Source organism: Pipistrellus kuhlii, unplaced genomic scaffold (assembly GCF_014108245.1).
Source record: "Pipistrellus kuhlii isolate mPipKuh1 unplaced genomic scaffold, mPipKuh1.p scaffold_m20_p_9, whole genome shotgun sequence".
Lineage (NCBI taxonomy): Eukaryota > Metazoa > Chordata > Mammalia > Chiroptera > Vespertilionidae > Pipistrellus > Pipistrellus kuhlii.
The window spans coordinates 57597288-57615825 of NW_023425595.1; the positions used below are offsets into that span (position 1 = coordinate 57597288).

At 40.6% G+C, this 18538-nt stretch overlaps 1 protein-coding gene across 6 annotated transcripts; it reads right to left on the bottom strand.

The window, feature by feature from the left end:
• Positions 1-3337: 3337 nt before the first annotated feature.
• Positions 3338-13252, bottom strand: MSANTD4 (Myb/SANT DNA binding domain containing 4 with coiled-coils). Of its 6 annotated transcripts, none has more exons than XM_045577564.1 (4): positions 13176-13252; positions 11977-12062; positions 5872-6470; positions 3338-5521 (listed from the first exon to the last, which is right to left on the bottom strand). In XM_045577564.1, exons 3-4 carry the CDS (start codon positions 6331-6333, stop codon positions 4946-4948), a joined length of 1038 nt encoding a protein of 345 aa, XP_045433520.1. In that variant the 5' UTR covers positions 6334-6470; positions 11977-12062; positions 13176-13252; the 3' UTR covers positions 3338-4945. The 6 variants fall into 6 exon arrangements, with proteins under 6 accessions (XP_045433520.1, XP_045433519.1, XP_045433521.1 ...); XM_045577563.1 differs by having other exon boundaries at positions 11977-12109; positions 13176-13230; XM_045577565.1 differs by lacking the exon at positions 13176-13252 and adding an exon at positions 13134-13149.
• Positions 13253-18538: the final 5286 nt, after the last annotated feature.

Consider the following 18538-nt stretch of genomic DNA (forward strand, 5'->3'; position numbering starts at 1 on the left):
ATTTCTTGTATCTCCCAAATATTTCTTTACTTTGTTCCATGCTCTTCATCCATTGACTGATTTGAGTCAATGGCTCATAATTTCAAGTTGTCATAATTGTCTCCTAATAGGTCTCCTTGCCTCACATATCCCCTTTTAGTCCATTTTCTATGTGTCTGCCAGAGTGATTATCCTAAAATACAAATAACTTCCCTGAGTCAGTATATAAATAGTAATTGAAGCCACTGGAATTGCTGAGCATCTAGGTAAGGAGTATAGATCTATAGTTTCTAAACAGTGTGCATGAGAATCACCTGAAGAACCTATTTAAAACATAAATTATTGGGCCCCATCCCAGTTTCTGATTAAGTGTGATGATTAGTTTTGTGTTAACTTGGTTAGGAGTTTAGGAACTTCATAGTTCAGAGTCTGACATCAAGGTGTCAGCAAGGTTACTTCCTTCTAGAAGCTGAAGGATAATCTGTTCCATGCCTCTCTCCTACCTTCTGGTCATTACTAGCAAGGACATTCCTTTGATTGCAATTGCATCACTCCAATCTGCATCTATCTTCACAAATTCTCCCCCGTGTACCATTCCCATATCTAAATCTCTCCCTCTCATAAAGTTACTAGTCACTGGATTGAGGGTCCACACTGATACAGTAAGACCTTAACTTGATTATATCCATAAATACTATTTCCAACTAACATTACATTCACGTACCTACCATTGGAACTTCAACGTATCTTTTCAGGACAGAGTTTAACCCACAGAACATGGTTTTGGAGAGTGGAGAAAATAAAGAGCCACAATAAAGTTGGCAGGCAGTGTTGAGTCCAGAAGGGACTGAGAATTTAGAATAACACCAATATGCATGGGTATGAGTGAAATGGGTGATCATGGAATTTGAAATGGGGGGGAAAAAAAGTTATGAAAGACGAATTCTAAGGGGAGTGGACTTAAAGTCCTGAGGATTATAAACACTAGCAACAAGTTGGGAAGCTTGGGGATTCTAGTCTCCAATTTGGTGCTTGAATTTGTCATTATATAGAGAGATGGATCGGTCAAGAATACTGAGACAGCCCTAGCCAGATTGGCTTAGGGGACAGACCATCAGGCTGAGGACGGAAGGGTCCCTGGATCTATTCAGGTCAAGGGCACATGCCCGGGTTTCGGGCTCAATCCCCAGTAGGGGGCATGCAGGAGGCAGCCAATCAATGATTCTCTCTTATCGTTGATGTTGCTATCTCTCTCTTCCTCTCTGAAATAAAAAACATAAATATTTTTTTAAAAAAATACTGAGACACAAGTGTTTGAGGTGGAAGTGGGAGAGGTGAAAGGAATGATGAGGTCACAGAACTAAGTGGCCAAATATTTTAAGGATTCTTCACTTGGACATCAAAATTTCTTGGGAACTTCCTAGGATTACCAATGGTAGAGATGAGTCAATGAATGTGACCAAGAACAGTAATGAAAAGAAGACAATGATTTTGGGTGTCCACTTTAAAGGTGCAAGAGTGTTTTTTTGTTTTTCAATTGATAGTATTAGATATATTATCTCCCATCCTCACCCCCCCACATTCCTCCTAGCCCTTATTTACCCCCACCTCCCAGGTCTTCACTACCCTATTGCCTGTGTCCATGGGCTATGCATATAAATGTGTAAGTTCTTTGGTTTATCTCTTCTCATCCTCCCAACCCCACATCGAGGTATGTCAGCCTGTCCCATACCTACAAGGATTTTTGTATATATATGAATGAAGGAGCACTGATCTAGAGATGGCATAGGAAGCAGAGAACCTAAAGCCAACAACTGATTCTGGGTCTTATAGGAGGGCACCAGAGTATATAGCTAATACATTTGCTAAAACATTTGAATTAAAATCCTTGTCACTCTTTTTACTTATAGAATCAAGAGAAACATTAGGTCTGGGTCAGAATGCAGATCATCTTTAATGGGAAAGAGAATCCTCCAAATGGAATTACCTCAGGGATGCAAGGCCATGCCAAATGCACTTCTGGTACAAGTGCCAACAGCACAGCCAAAGGAACAGTCACAGGATACACACATGGCCAGGGCCCATACTATGGTCTAGGAGCAGTGTTCAGACAAGTGGGGAATGAGTCATAAACTGAGCAGACTGAGGTTGACTTTAATATTTGTATTCAAAAGTGCCCTATGGAGACTTTGGAAGACATACCAGTACCACTTTTTTATGGTAAAATATTCTAATTTTATTCAGCAAAATTCATTTTAATATGTTTAAATTATGGTAGGGAATGGTAGAAATGTCAAGTGCCTGGATCGGAAAAAGCTTTGCTCTGCTGATTGTCACCCAAGGATAAAAAATGGAAAGGTCAAGGAAAGCAACATGATCCAAGAAAAATTAAGGGAATATTTGGAGAACAGCTTCACAAACATTTAATCATGTTAGTAAGAGAAAAATCTTAAAATAGGCAAGGAACATTTGAGGACTTCATACATGATTCAGAAGGGAACAGGAGACTCGTTTTAGGTAGAACATGTTTCTAACATTACGAAGTTGCTCTCAAGTTTTAAACTGCATTTTCATAATACTGCTATTATTCCACACATGGTGAGAGTCAAGCATGGCATATGTTTGATGTAATAGAGACTAAACAATGGGGTTCAGAGACATTACTGTCCACATCACCTGACTGGACCCCGATCTTTCCAGCGCTCTGCTCCTCTTGCACTTCATGCCCTATCGTCAGGACATGATAAAGGCAGTATTTTGGGGAAATATATTCTGGAAGTGTCATACAGGGGGGATTAGGAAGGAAGGAGCTGAGAGACAGGAGGCTGCTGCAATACAGGTTGCAAATGCCACAGGTGAGGCTGGAGGAGGTTGGTCAGAAGCATCAGAAGACAAGACAGGACGTGATCAATAACATGGGTAGAATGAGGAAGGCAAGAAAACTATGAAGCATAGGCAACGCAGGTATCATTAAGCCCATTTTATAGAGGAGGAAATCAAATCACAGACAAGTTAAATGTTTCACAAGTAGTATGTGGCAAAGCTACAACACATAACTACACCTCCACACTTCCACTACAACTTCTCCATAGAGCTCTTACACAAAAACTTGGGTCAGGATTAATGTCATTTTTCAGGTATTTAATTAAACTGATGAGGCACTGTTTCCTTTCTTATAAGATGACTTAGCTGAAGGGTTGTTCTGCGGAGTAAATAAATGTATGAAAAGCAGGCAGCGTAGTGCCTAACACAAATGTTAGGTCCCCTGCCCCCATTCACATGATAAGGTTCTCTTCCAGGCTGGATAACCTCAACCTTCACAGCACAAGCCTCACTTGAAATGATAAGCTTCCAGAGAGTTAGTTTAGGCAATTTTTATTTCTAGAGTAGAAGTATTTATTTCAGTTATAGAAAAATAACACTATGTCAAGTCAAGGTAACTAAGCAGAAGTCTATTTTTCCTTGTGTACCCATACTCCAATATCACATATGGTTTCAAGACATTCTTAAATTAACAAGGAACAAACGCAGAATCATGGTAATATCTGTCAACAAAAGGGATACATTAAAGCTACACATCAGCCCTGGAAATCAGAAAATACAAAGTGATCTCGTGCAGGGATTCTCAGCTTTGGTGTGTGTTAGAATCACCTGGCTAGTGGGAAAAGGACCTCAGGGGGCTTTAAAGCAAATCACCAGGTTAGGCAAAAGCCCTTGGTCTCAAAACAAATACCGTACCAAAGGGACAGAAGATAAAAAATTTGTTCCTCAGGAAGGAGCAAAGACAAAACACACTACAACATATGAGATCAGCCCTTCGTTCAGTGTGTGACTTCTCTGAGCCTTAAATTAAGGAATATTAGGTACTACCCTCAGGAACTGGTCTACAGTTTAGGTCAGACAGTGCCTCCCTAATTCCTAACACACAGCAACTAGTATCATTACTTCAATGATTCAGAGGACATTCTCTCCCACCCCTACTCCCAAATAACTATTATTTATTTTAAAAATCAAATAACCACTCATGGAGTTCAAGCTCATGGACTACTGGTACCATTTTTACATTGGCATCATTTTTACTAGCTTCAACCATTCACTTTAAGATTTCAGTACATGGCTGAAATGACAATTTTACAATGGAAATGGATTCAAAGAAGAAAGAAGAAAGCTTAAAAAGTGGGTGTTGCTTCTAAAGCACCAACAGTTAGATGAATGAACTGTTTTTCAAAGTAACTCATTTTGGACAATCACTGATGTTCTCTGTATTGTTTCTGAAGCAGGTTATTTATTGATGAAAACATGGAAATAAATTATCTATAACTTTCATCACTTTCTAAATTCTACACACTACACAGTAATGTTTCATAAAGTTTGCTGGCCATTTAAGTAACTACCCACAGAAATATCTGAGGTTTAATATTCTGAAACTATAAAACAAAGCCATAAGAGGTGCAGTCAGGCTGGGATAGGGTTTCTCCCCTCAATAATACTGACATTTCTGTTGGACAATTCTTGTTATGGCGGGTTATCCTGTGCACTGACGGATATAGGCATCCCTGGCCTCAATCACGACATGCCAGCAGCAATGCCCCACCTCCCAGTTCTGACAACCCAAAATTGCCAAACATTGCCAAATGTCCACTGGGGGCAAAAATCACCCCCAGCAAAGAATCACTGAGCTAGAATTTTACGCAGACATGACTGTAAACTGAACGCACTATGTAATTTCACTACTTCAGAGTACAGCGCATTAACTCCTGCTACGCTGCCTATGCTAGGGCCGATAATTTTTATATAATACACTAGTAAGCATACAGGTACCCACATACAACTATCTTTTTTCCTACTGAAACACTGACATTAAACGGGGGGGGGAACCCAGCTAATCCTGCGACCATTTTCATGTTACCTGATAAGGAGAAAAACCTATGGTTAACAAACACTAGCTAAGGGAGACCTAGAGAAATCACTGCAGGTGTCCTTCCTTCTGAATCCGGAGTCTCTCTTTCTCTACTTGTAAGCGTTCCTTTTCAATCTGCAGCTTCTCCGATTCAAACTTCAAAAACTGCAGCCTATCCTTTTCCAGTTGCAAGCGTTCTCTCTCGAGTTTTAACTTCTCTGTCTCTATGTCCTGCGGTTGGAGCATGGGCTTTTCCCCTGGACCGAGTTCGTTTTCCACAGCCGGCTTCTCTGAGCTGACGATCTGTAACCTGAGCTTCTCCCTCTCGATCTGCAGCCGCTCCTTGGCCAGCTGCAGCCGCTCGTGCTCCATGTCCAGGTGCCGCAGCCGCTCCTTCTCGATCTGCAGCCGCTCCTTCTCCACCTGCAGCCTCTCGGCCTCGATGTCCAGCCGGCGCTTCTCCAGCTCCAGCTTCTGTTTCTCTATGCTTACAAGCACGTGGGGCTCGTCGTAGGCGGATCTAGAGGGTGTGGAGTTTAGAGTAAAAAACTCATCGATGTGAGGGAAGTCAGGAAGTTCATTTTCCCTCCGGGGATCTGGTATGACCGAGGACAGTATTTCCTCCTCCTCCTCGATCTCAAACTAAAAGAAAAAAGCAATTTTCAGTATGATTTCTCTCATGATTGTTATTTGTCTAAATATTTCTTAAAATCTTTTTGTATTGTTTGAGGGCATAAAACCACTTACTTTGCATTTTGAATAATTTTGCAATGAATTAGCTGATGTCACTAACCAATAATTGAGAGAAGCATATATAGGTGAGAAGAAAGAGATTAATGATATAAAGAACAGAAAATAAAATGAGTTTATATTCTATTTTGAAGTTAGCTTGAAAATCTGGGAGCTTCTTAACTGCTCCTGGACTACAATGCACTCACACATCACAGCTGAAGAAATCAAATGGCTAAAAGGGCTCATGGGCTAATACTTACCTCAGGACTCTGGGGATCTCTTTCTTCCTCTTCCACTTTGACCTCAGTTAAGGATCCCCCTGCATCCCTGAAATCTGCCACATTTTGCCAATCAAAATTTGCATCATTTCGGAATCCAATCTTTTCGTCTATCTCTTCTGTAAGAGAGTCATCTAAGTCAGATGAAGGAAGGGGAAAGCCAGAACCAACCAGCTTAATGTTCGCTTTCATCCTCTTTCTCTTCATAAGGGCTCGCCAGTCCAGGTACCGCCTTTTCACTTCGGTGCCCGTCCTCTGCTCCCCCTCTCCCACGGCATTCACACACTGCGCGATCTCCTCCCAGGCCATGCGCTTCATCACGTTAATGGTTGTGTTGAGTTGCTTGGAAAAAATGACTTCTTTCCTTTTTGTAATTTCTTTCAAAAGAGTCTGAGTTTCTTGAACACTAAAATTGCTTTTCCTTTTCCTTTTCAACTGCTTCATATTTCTAACTTAAAGGCAGTCTTTAATGTAAGAGAAGATAGGATTAGAATTTTAGGAATGCTACAAAGTACAAAAATCAAGGTTCTTTGTTTAAATCAGTTTCTGTTCCATAGCAGCAAAGGCAGGCTGGATAATTCCTAGAAAAAAAAGCAAAATCAATCAACCTATATAACTTCTGCAATGTACTTCAACCCACTTAGCTATATAATTTTTTTTAAACCTTCTAAATATGGCTCAAAACTGCCGACATTTACTTCTGCCTTCCAATACCATCTTCTCACCTGGGCTTCTGTAATGATTCCTAAGTAACTGGCAATATTCACTCTGGATCTACTTCCTACTTCTCCAGCTCCTTCTCCCCAGTCCATCCTATCTAGTCCAACTACACTGGCCTCTTTTAGTCACCCTTTCTCATCCAGCTCTTTCCTGCTCAGGGAAATTGTGCACATGTTCCCCTGCCTAGGGATGGACTGCTCTCTTCTTGGCCATTAATTCCTCCTCACGCTGCAGCTCCGAAACTAGACGTCTGTTCCTCAGTGAAACTTTCCCTGGCAAGTCAAATTGCTCCACAGCTATGGCTGCACACCTTCCTTCCCTGTCCTCACTAAATGTCACACTTGTGTTAACATGTAGCCAAGAGTCTCTCTCCCCATTTCACTAAAAGTTTCGTGAGGGTGGCAAGGTTCTGCTCACCATTACCTTCCCAGAGTTTCTGGTACAGGGCAGACATAGCATAAATAAGTTTTAATGAATGAATGAGCCAATTTGTCAAAATGACCACTAGTTTGAGATATCAAAAAGAAAAATTCAGACTCTGTAGAATAATTTTGGAGGTACATTAAAAGGCTGGCTAAAAAAATCCATAAAATTCAGAAACAATTATAGACAATCTAATTTGTTCAGAGAAATGACAACTACTTAAATTAAAGCTCATTGTTAGGTTACAGCTATACATAGAATACCAAGCTTATTATAAAATTCCAGAAAACAATAAAACTATTGTTAAGGATACAACAGAATTAAAGGGGTAACATTAAAGTGGCAAGCCACTCCACCTAATTAATCAGTTAAAAAAAAAAAAAGATCACCAATTAAAGTTTTTAAAAATTATATTCTTAAACTTTGTGGAAACCAATGCACATTTTCATGGTTCCCCATTGAAATTCTGTCCCTCAATGCTCATCACATCTTCTCTCTCCTTTAATCCAAACCACCTAAACAAAAGCTCCTAACATCAAGTAAAACAAAGTTGAAAGCTATATTTGTTTCTAATTAATGCTTTTAATTATTTGCCTTTCTTTGAAGAACTTCTCAGTACCTTACAAATGTCCTAGACCCGTGGTCAGCAAAATGCAGCTCGCGAGCCACATGCGGCTCTTTGGCCCCTGGAGTTGGCTCTTCCACAAAATACCACAGCCTGGGCGAGTCTATTTTAAAGAAGTGGGCAAGTCTATTTTGAAGAAGTGGCTCCACAGCAGTGGCTCTCCCACAGGTTGAGAACAGCTAGCAGGGTCGCCTAAGACTATTGGAAAACAGATATTTATATTACGATTCATTAACAGTAGCAAAATTACAATTATGAAGTAGCAATGAAAATAATTTTATGGTTGGGGGTCACCACAACATGAGGAACTGTATTAAAGGGCCACAGCCTTAGAAAGGAACTACTGTTATATAATAAAAGGCTAATATGCAAATTGTTACCTCAACCAGGAGTTTGACCAGAAGGCAGGCCGGCCACCTGCTGATGTCCCCTCCCCCTGGCCAGGCTGACTGGACCCCACCCATGCACAAATTCATGCACCAGGTCTCTAAAATACACACACACACACACACACACACACACACACACACACAGTGGCCAGATTATTATGCATTTAGAGATCATAATAATCTGGCCACTCAGTATATATATTAGAGGCCTGGTGCATGAATTTATGCATGGATGGGGCCCAGCTAGCCTGGCCAAGAAGGAACATGGGCGGTTGGCTGGCCTGTCTACTAGTAGAATGCACAATTTGCATATTAGCCTTTTACTACATAGTATATACACTGAGTGGCCAGATTATGCATTCAGAGATCATAATAATCTGGCCACTCAGTGTATACCCCGATTCCCTTAGGTTATATCTCCTTCCACTTTATTAGCAGCAGCTTGTGATCCCTAAATCTTAGAAATGCATCGCTAAGTTTTGAGATTCAACTATTTTAGAAGATTTTCAAAAAGAGCAGATTCTAATATATGTGGAAGATTCTGATAAAGTTCTGTATATAGGCAGAAAAACACTTCAAAGCTTCAACCAGATAGATTTCACTCAACCATGGTTTCTTCTCTTAATACTTTAATATCAGCCAATTTAAAATTCTTATTAATGTAAAAAATATTTCTCTAGTATTGGCAATTCAAATAATATCTCCTACTGAAGCAAAACATAACAATTGAGTAAGGTTAGCTAAAGTTAATTGAAAAGTACACACATATTTTTCCAATTGTTTGAGTCTTTTCTGATTAGGACTTAAAAGAGAATGCTTATTCCTTATTTCTAAACGTAAGTATTTTTTATCACAATTTCACTGAACTTTTTCAAGTTCCCAGTAATCTGTTTAACTGACTCTATGTATGTAATAACATCACCAAGAAAGATGCCCACACTATCTTTTTGTTTCTAATTACTCATATGGCATAATTATATGAACTGCCACTGGCTTTTGAAATGGAGGTCAGAGAGAACTAAAATTTCAGAAGAGCAGAAAATGAATTCTCAAAAAATCAGTCAATTTCACACTCCTATAAAAAGGACAAAGAATTCAAAAACAAAAGATTGCAAACAAATCAATTCCAATGTAGACTTCCAGCCCAGCCGTGTGGCTCACTGGTTGAGCATCCACCTATGAACCAGGTGGTCACTGTTTGATTTCCAGTCAGGGCACATGCCTGGGTTGCAGGCTCCATCCCCAGGAGGGGGCATGCAGGAGGCAGTCAATCAATGATGTTTCTATCTCTCATTGATGTTTCTACCTCTCTATATTTCTTCCTTCCTTGCTCTCTAAATATCAATTTAGCCTGACCGACGTGGTTCAGTGGTTGAGCATTTGATTCCCAGTCAGAGCACATGCCTGGGCTGACTTAATCCCCAGTAGGGAGAGTGCAGGAGGCAGCCAATCAGTGGTTCTCTCTTATCATGGATGTTTCTCTCTTCCCTCCCTTACTTTCTGAAATCAATAAAAATATATATTTTTTTTAATCAATTTAAAAAACATTTTAAAAAAGAAACAAGTAAAAATTATTATACTTTATTTAACCTAATATAGCAAAATACTATCATTTAAATACATAATCAATATAAAAAGTAATGCAGATATTTTACTTTTTAAAAATATATTTTATTGATTTTTTACAGAGAGGAAGAGAGAGGGAGAGAGAGTTAGAAACATCGATGAGAGAGAATCCTCGATCAGCTGCCTCCTGCACAACCCCTACTGGAGATGTGCCCACAACCAAAGTACATGCCCTTGACCAGAATCCAACCTGGGACCTTTTAGTCTGCAAGCTGACGCTCTATTCACTGAGCCAAACTGGTTTCGGCTACTTTTTTTTTTTCATTGTTTTCAAAATCCAGTGGGTATTTTACACTACATTTTACAGTGCAATTTGGACTAACCACACATAGATTTATGTGGCTATTGGAGACTGTATTAAACAGCACAGTTCCAGCTTTCATGATCCCTGCCTCAGGACTATCATATGCATTCCTTTAGCCCAGCCTCCCAACTCTCAGGGTCTATGCTCTTTTGTCTGGCCAATGACTACTTATCCTCAGCCCTTGGCTTAAATATCTTTTCAAAATGCCTTCACTGTTCTCATTCATCTAACTCTAACGTCTTTGCTATATGCTTCCACTATCAAGCTGTATTGTATTCATTTATTTTACATTAGAAGCAATAAGGGATCACAGAAGACTACAGTACTCAAGCTATTAATTTATAATCTTGTAAAACATGGTGCATAAAAAATTTACATGAAAAATTATAATGAAGACTACAAACTGGAAGTTGTGATGTGAATACAGACTACCTAGACTTGTATGTTAATTCCACCATTTATTATCTCTGTGTTCTTAAGCAAATTACTTAACCTTTAAAACCTATTTCCTCGAAAAATAGTAAATTAATATGCATGATGTTTTAATGATTAAAAGAGATAATCCAATTAAGAATCTTACAATGCCTAAGATATAGCAAGCGCTCAAAAAATACCATCTATTCGCCATTTCCTAATACAGTGTCTGGATACAGTAAGCAAATAGTTCATTACTGGATGAATGTGAATATATAAAAAGTGCAACAAGAGAAGTACTAACAAAATACACTTGGTGTTCAGAAAAAGTAGACATGTTTGGTGGGATCAAGGATGTGAGGAGAAATCAGCATTTAATTTGGATCTTATAAAACAAAAAGACTAAAAAGAGACAGTAATAAAGAGGAGAAACTAGGTTGGGGCAAATGTCAACAAATCTTCAATGCTGGCTAACTAAGACCTTTTCCTCTGCTGGAAAACTTACTCTAATAGACAAGTCTATCCATGAAAGTTCTGATACATTTTTGAAATGCAAGCAGGTTACCTTCTATATGGAGGCAATGCTACTGTACTAATATATAAACTGTAATACATAAAACATAATGTATCTAATAATAAATGATTACAGTTGTCAAGAAAATCCTAATTTATGCAAATATCCATCCTCAGATTTTGCTGCTCTTAGACTATGAGATCAATTTAGTAATCAGACTGATACGTTTACAATTTAGTAAACGTATCAGTACCTGGCAGAAATAACAGTCCCCGAGTCAACATGTTTTTACAATTTGGCAGCATTGTTATTTGCATGTCCTATTTTTTCCCCAAGGATCTATAGCTCCTTATCCCCAGCCCTTAGCAAAGATGCTTCATTGACTCCCGCCCCCCTATTTCGCCTGCCCCTTAACACCACCCATGCCTCTGTCTTACAAAAGCGGTATCTCCTTGTCCCTAACTGGTCTGTTAAACTGATGGTCTATTTCACTCACCAGATGCACTTTTAACACACATATTTAACTTTACTAAAATCGATATTAGCATGTATCTTGGATTTCTAGTCAGTCATGGCTTAGTAGTATAAACTCCTCTGATATCTCCTAATGAATGGTGGAAAGTACCTTAAGTTTAAATTTGGTAGCTATGCTTGCGGGGATAGAAACTAACCAACTAACCTATATTTCCATTATTGTGGTTTGTGTGGTTTTACCTATCCTCTCCTTTACATTTTGGCATTCATGTAACAGAGCTTGGGTTTTCTCTCATCCATTATCCAATTTTTTACTCAAAAATATTTGTCGAGCTCCTACTATGTGCCAAGCACATATTCTTGGTTCTGTGTATATAATGCCTCATAAAATGTGAAAAGATGCTATTTTACATGTCAAACGCTATCCCTTTTATATTGGTGGCCTTCCCTATCTTTACAGAAGGGAAGTCAGTAGTTGCAGCCCCTAAGAATTCATGAATCTTCCATGCTCAGTCACAGCGAACTGCCATTTTCCTGAATCCAATCTCACAATCATTCTTTTCCGGCTGGAAGTCGGTATAATAAGTGGTTCACTTACGTAATCCTTGTGAAGAGGTTGTACCGCCAATGGCATATTATAACTGGTCAATTTTTCTCAAGGATTAACACTTGAGAATGAAGTTCCTAAATATTGCATGATAAGACAGAATTTAAAAATCAGGCAGTAAATTCTGGGTCCAAAAGAAAAAAAACAGGTGAGATGGTAAATTCATTAGGCTATTCAAGAAAAAAAGCATCACATCGCCCCCAACCTGACTCACCACCCCAACCACCCCAAAGGACAGCGACTTTCCATCAGGCCGCCAGGGGACACCGACATTAGCAAGGAATTTAAAAACATGAAATACCCGTCTAGTCAAGGGCACCCACCTCTTTTCCTTTAGATGGTCATTTTTTAAAATATGACAGCCAATTCAATAACAGACATCAAAATTGTATCTTTCCTTTTTTGTCAAATCAGCAAATTATATATATATATATATATATATATATATATATATATATATATACACACACACACACACACACACACACACACACATATATATATATATATATATATATATATATATATATATATATATATAATATTACATATTATATGTTATATACTATATATATATTTGATGTGCCCCAGAATTTTGGTAGTTTACTTGTGCCACGAGGTGAAAGGGGTTGAAAATCGCCGTTATTCACCACGTTGTTATATGAAATGCTCTTCTCTAGAACTTGCGGAAGGTAAGTAAAGTTTACTTCAGGTCGCCAGATACCTGATTAATAGTATTAACCACCCCCTCCTGCCCGCTTCCCTGGGGCCCGCCCGCCCCGCGCCCATCCCGGGGCAGAACCCAGAACTGAATCCCCAGGAGGCCTCGGGGCCCGGGCCCGCACCTGCCTCGGCCCCAGCGCTGCGGCTGCACCCGCAGGAGCCGGGCGACCTAGGACAGCTTCTCTCCGGTGCTACACTAACGTCCCGACCAGGTGGCCGCCAACTCCAGCCTCCTGCTCCAGCAGCAGCCCGGGCCCTCCCCAGCCCCGCACCCTGCGGGTCAGGCTGCAGCCACGACTGGTCCTCCTCTCCCCCGCGTCCTAGTCCCGCTACGCCGCCGCAGAGCCCGGGCAGAACCGGCAGCGGGGAGCCCAGACGCCGGCCGGCCACCCCGCGGGCACCTTCCCCGCTGCGGGGGAACCAACCGTCTGCGGAGCAGCCGCCCAGACCGGGTCGGAGCCACGCACCTGCGACCCTGAGGCCCCTCCGCCCTGCTGCTGCTCAGAGGTCTAGGCAAAAAGATGCTTTATGGACTCCCCGCCCCCCCCCCGTTTCGCCCGCCCCCTTGCCACCACCCATTGGCTGGAGTGGCTGCCACTCGTGTGGCACGGCTCGCTCATTGGCCCGAAGGGTACGGCCTCTCTGGCTGACGGCCCGCCCCAGGACTGGCCTCACAATGGGAGACGAGTCCCCAACCGGTTCCGGGTTAGTGCCCTGGGGTTCCGCCCCCGCGGTCCGGGGCCTCCTGCCATGCGCTCCCTCGTTGGCGCGCAGCCCTGTCAGTCAAGTGTGCGCTCGCGCAGGATTGGACCTGAGCCATCAACCGGCCGCGCGGTTCCGCCCGGTTGGGTCGCTGGCCGCGCCCTCTCCAAACTCTACTCTTGTCCTTGACCCTCCACTCTTCAAAGGGCGGAGGGGAAGCGGGGCTCCTGCGCGGCCCCCGCGGGTGCCTGGCCCAGCGTCACTTTCTGCTCAAGCTACTGCAGCAGAGTTTGGCCTCAGCCATTGCTCTGAGGTTCCCCTTGCCAAGGTCACCGGTGCTTTCCTGTGGCTAACTCTAGGCAGCCCTCCTCAGTCCTTGTTTTTATTTTACTTGACTCCTCAAAAAATGTTTGACCTGTTGACTGTTTCTTCATTGTTTTCCATCATACTTGCTTCTCCGGGGTTTCCTCCCTCTAGGTCCTCCTTTCTTTTTTTTTTTAAATATGTGAAAGAAAAGAGCCACATTCTAACCTGACAAGCTCAGGGGAGGCCTGCTTGGTAGTCTTGCAGACAGAGACCTAAAATAATCACAAAAGATGGTTTGAAAATTAAATATCTAACTACAAACAGCTTATAGTGGGTAGTCGTGTCTAGGCTGATATTTTCCCAGACAAAGATCAACTTCGATCTTTTTACTGAGCCCATTTGCCTTTTTGCCTCTAAGATAACATATCTATGAGATGTCTGGGTAACTTGTAACTTCCCTTTTTCCGGAACCCCTGGGACACAACCAAATGTGGTGGGCGCCAGGACAGATGCCTCAAATTCCTTCGTTATCATGTTAATTGTTCCTGCACTCACCTGAGTACATGTCCATCATTTTACTTTTTATCCAATCCCAGGAGTGCCCCACCGCTTTGCTTTCTCCCGTCTCTGTACTCCATCATCAAGGAATTTCATGTAACCCACCTATATCCTTCCTTTAATTTCAGTGTATAAATAGAGAAATGTAACCCGCCATTCTTCGAAGTATTATCTCAATCCGTTGAGGTTCTGCTTCCCAGCATATGTCGAAAGTTTGGCTCAAATAAACTCACAAAAATTCTTTACAGGTTTCAATGGTTATTTTTCGTTAACAATTTTAAAAATACTTTTATTCAGGGTTTTGGGAGAGCAGAGGGATGGGGAAACCCAGATCTTTAGCCTCCTGCAGGCCACCTACTGGGGATGGAGATTGCCATGTGCCCTGATCTGGATGGAATGAGTGCCCTTTCACTGCACAAGATGATGCCCAACCAACTGGGCCATACTGGCCAGGGCAGAGTATATCCTGTTTTGTTTTTGTTTTTGTTTTAATTCTTTTTTGTAGAAAGTATTATACTAGTATATGTCCTTCTCCCTCCCACCTACTCCCCCTCCCCCGCCTCCCCCCCAACACACACACTGACCTCCTCCAGGCCTCCCCACACAAGGCTTTCACTACCTTACTGTCCTTGCCCATGGGTTATGTGTTTTTGCACACATGGTCTTTGATTACCTCCCAACCACCCACTCTCCCCCACCTTCTCCAAGATTCCTCACTCTGTTCCATGATTCTACAATACATCTCTGGATCCACTCCATTCAGCAGTTTATTTTGTTAATTAGATTCCACATATGAGCAAAATCATGTGATACTTGCCTTTCTCTGACTGGCTTATTTCACTTAGCAGGATACTCTCCAGGTCTCTCCATGCTGTCTCAAAGTGTAAGAGATTCTTCTTTTTTCCTGCTGCATAGTATTCCATGGTGTAAATGTACCACCGCTTTTTTATCCACCCATCTACTGATTGGGTTGTTTCCAGATTAGGTGCTCTTTTTTATCCCCTTTACAGTTGCCTCACTTTCATTGCCATTTCTGGTTTTACTAATGGATCTGTTATCTCACCCTACTGAGATTTCCAATTACATCAGTCACCTTCTTACTGGCCTCAGTATCCTGCCAGCTCTACTGTAGTCCATTCTTCACATTGTAATCCAGCGGGCTGCTTCAAGTGTTTTTATATGATCTCAGGTTTTATCTTTCACCAACATCCCCGGCTCCACCCTCTTCCTTCTTCTTTACTCCAATTCCTTTGCCTCCTTCAGTTCCTAGATTGACAGTTACTTTGGGACTTAGTTTGCACTGCATTGTCTCTATGTGGAAAGATTTATCGTGGTCTCTTCCCTGCTATTCCAGGATGCCTGGTAGAAGTCACTCTGTGAAAGAAGTCTTTCATTTTCCATTCACCCTACCTCCACTTCCAAGTTGTCCCTTTAATGTAGGTTTGCCAAATAAAAGCTCAGCTAAATTTGAAGTTCAGATTAATAATAATTTTTAGTATAAATATACTTAGCATCCTATATTTTTATTTGCTAAATCTGGCAACCCTACCCTGGCTTGCTCCCATCATAACCGGTACCTCCCCTTCATCACACGTTACATGCGATTGGGTCTTTCTTGTTCACTGTTGTAATTTCTTCGCTTAGCATTTGCAAGAATATAATAGATCCTCAAAAGAGATTTGGTAAATAAGTAATGGAATATTCTGGATGAATGATGAATCATTGGTGGATATTCCTGGAGGAACTGTCTTTCATGAAATAAGAAACTTATGAAATATGCTCTTTGAAATGTAATGATCAGTTTAATCTTTCAGATTTTTACATATATTTTGTGAATGAAGCATGTCCTTACTTCTGCCTAAGTAGAAAAAACAAAACAAAAAACTTTCGTTGGGAAAACATGAGAACATCCTATCTAATAAAGAGGGAATATGTTAATTGACCATCATTGACCCTCATAAAGATAATGGCGCCCACAGCCAGAAGATGGCAGAACACAGGCTAGCCTCGGATGGCAGCTGCCCAGCTGCCCAGGACCACCCGAGGCTCAAGTTACCAGGGCCAGCTGAGGCACTGCCAACAGTGGCAGCAGCAGAGATATAATGGGGGTGTCGCCTTCCCCTGCCCCTGAGGGCTCCCAGACTGTGAGTGGGGTAGACCAGGCTGAGGAATCCCCCTCTAGTGCATGAATTTTCATACACTGGGCCTCTAGTGTATTCCATAATTTTTGTTTCTAGGTATTGTGGGTGGTTGTGAGGTGAATGCAGTCAGGTTGTAAAAGAACTATCCCTATTATGACCAGTCACTTTCTGTCTTTTTGCAGTCTGTTCACCACTTGAATCTATTTGCATCAACAACAGGGATAAAGCCTAGAATGAGTAAATATTCAGAACCTTCTGTTTTTATGTCAGAACTCTTTAAAAAATTTTTTCCCAATTAACCTCAGTATCCTTGCTGGTTGCAAGACCTTTTCCAGATATCCTCACTTTTTTCTCAGCTATATCTTGTCTGAGAGGATGTGGACCATCAAGAGAGATCGAAGGAAAACCAAAATGCCTAATATTAGTATCCCATTACCAATCTGATAATGTGTTTATTGATTTGGTTTTTGTTAACATCAATTTCAGGCCAGAGGTTTGAACCACACTTATTCTGGAACTGACCTGTCCAAATGGCAGTTGCCACTAGTCAGATCTAGTACAAACAAATACAGTAACTGAATTTTAATTGTATTTAATTTTAATTTAAAAAACTGACATTCAATTTAGTGACTTGAGTTATGTGAGCCTACTGTGTCAACTAAATTTTTTGAAATATAAATACAGGGTTTCTGGTAAAAAAGAAATAGAATCTGACTTGAGATATGTTGTAAGTGTAGAGCATATATAGGATTTTGGAGATTTACTATAAAAATGTAAATGGCCCTGACTGGTTTGGTTCACTGGATAGAGCATTGGCCTGTGGACTGAAGGGTCCCAGGTTCGATTCCAGTTAAGGGCATGTACCTTGGTTGCAGGCACATCCCCAGTAGAGGGTGTGCAGAAGGCAGCTGATCGATGTTTCTAACTCTCTATCCCTCTCTCTTCCTCTCTGTAAAAAATCAATAAAATATATTTAAAATAAAAATGTAAATGGATCATTGATAATTTTATAATTATTATAAGTTGAAATTATTGTATTTTCACAATTGGGCTAAGGAAACTACATTATTAAAATTAATTTTACCTGTTTTTTTAAATTTTTATTTTTGAAGTGAGGCTAACATGAAATTTAAACATATAAATGTGGTTTGTGGTGTATTTCTATTAGACAGTTCTGTTATAGACTATGCCTGGTCACAGCTTATTAAAAGTCTTAGAATGAAAATATGAGTTAACAAAAATATTTCCATATCATTGCTTATTATTTAACCAAAGCAAAAGAACAAAGTCACTTTTCCCATCTTTTCTCCAAATTCAAGTTATCAATAGTTAAAAATAAAACAACCCAGTGAACATATTATAACATATTCCAGCAAGTACATTTAACAGTATTATGCTATTTTCAGTTTCTGTTTTTGCCTTTGCACATGCTCCTCTCTCCCCCTCTCCCCCCCTGGCCTTCTTTTCACATGCCTGCTTCTTTTTTGCCTTGTCTTTATTACACACTCTTATCTCCTTCAAGGCTGCTTTTCCCTAACAACCTTAGGACAGATTTTTCTTTTTTATATGAACTTTATGCTTATACATATTCTACTGAGATACCATTCTGTATTGCCACTACCTTTTACCTCTTTATCTCTAGCACCCAGATATTGGGCTGGCAAAAATATATTTGATGAATTGAACTGAACACTGACATGATTAAAACTCACTCTGCTTTGTTCTCTCTGGTGTTCCACCAAATTGTTTGCAATTTTCATCATCAGGTAAATTATAATGGTTAATAAAATTACATTGAAAGCTTTTCACTAGCAAATTTTCTGTTTCTAAAAAATTTATTATTGGAAAGCCAGCATGGTTCCTATAGATATTGTGGCAAATATCTTTCTTTTTTCCTATTTGTCTTATAACTGGGAGAAATAGGAAAGGTTAGAACATGAGCTATTTAATATGGTAATCATTATAGCAAGAAGTAGCATTGGTAGATTTTAGTTTCAAAAGTCAGTCTGGTATCAAATCTTGGGAAGTCAAATAAATGGTCCTGACATTCCAACCAGCACCAACTGTAGTTAGGTTGCCATTTTTGTTTATGGTGAGAGATTTGGTTTCTATGGGATAGCCTA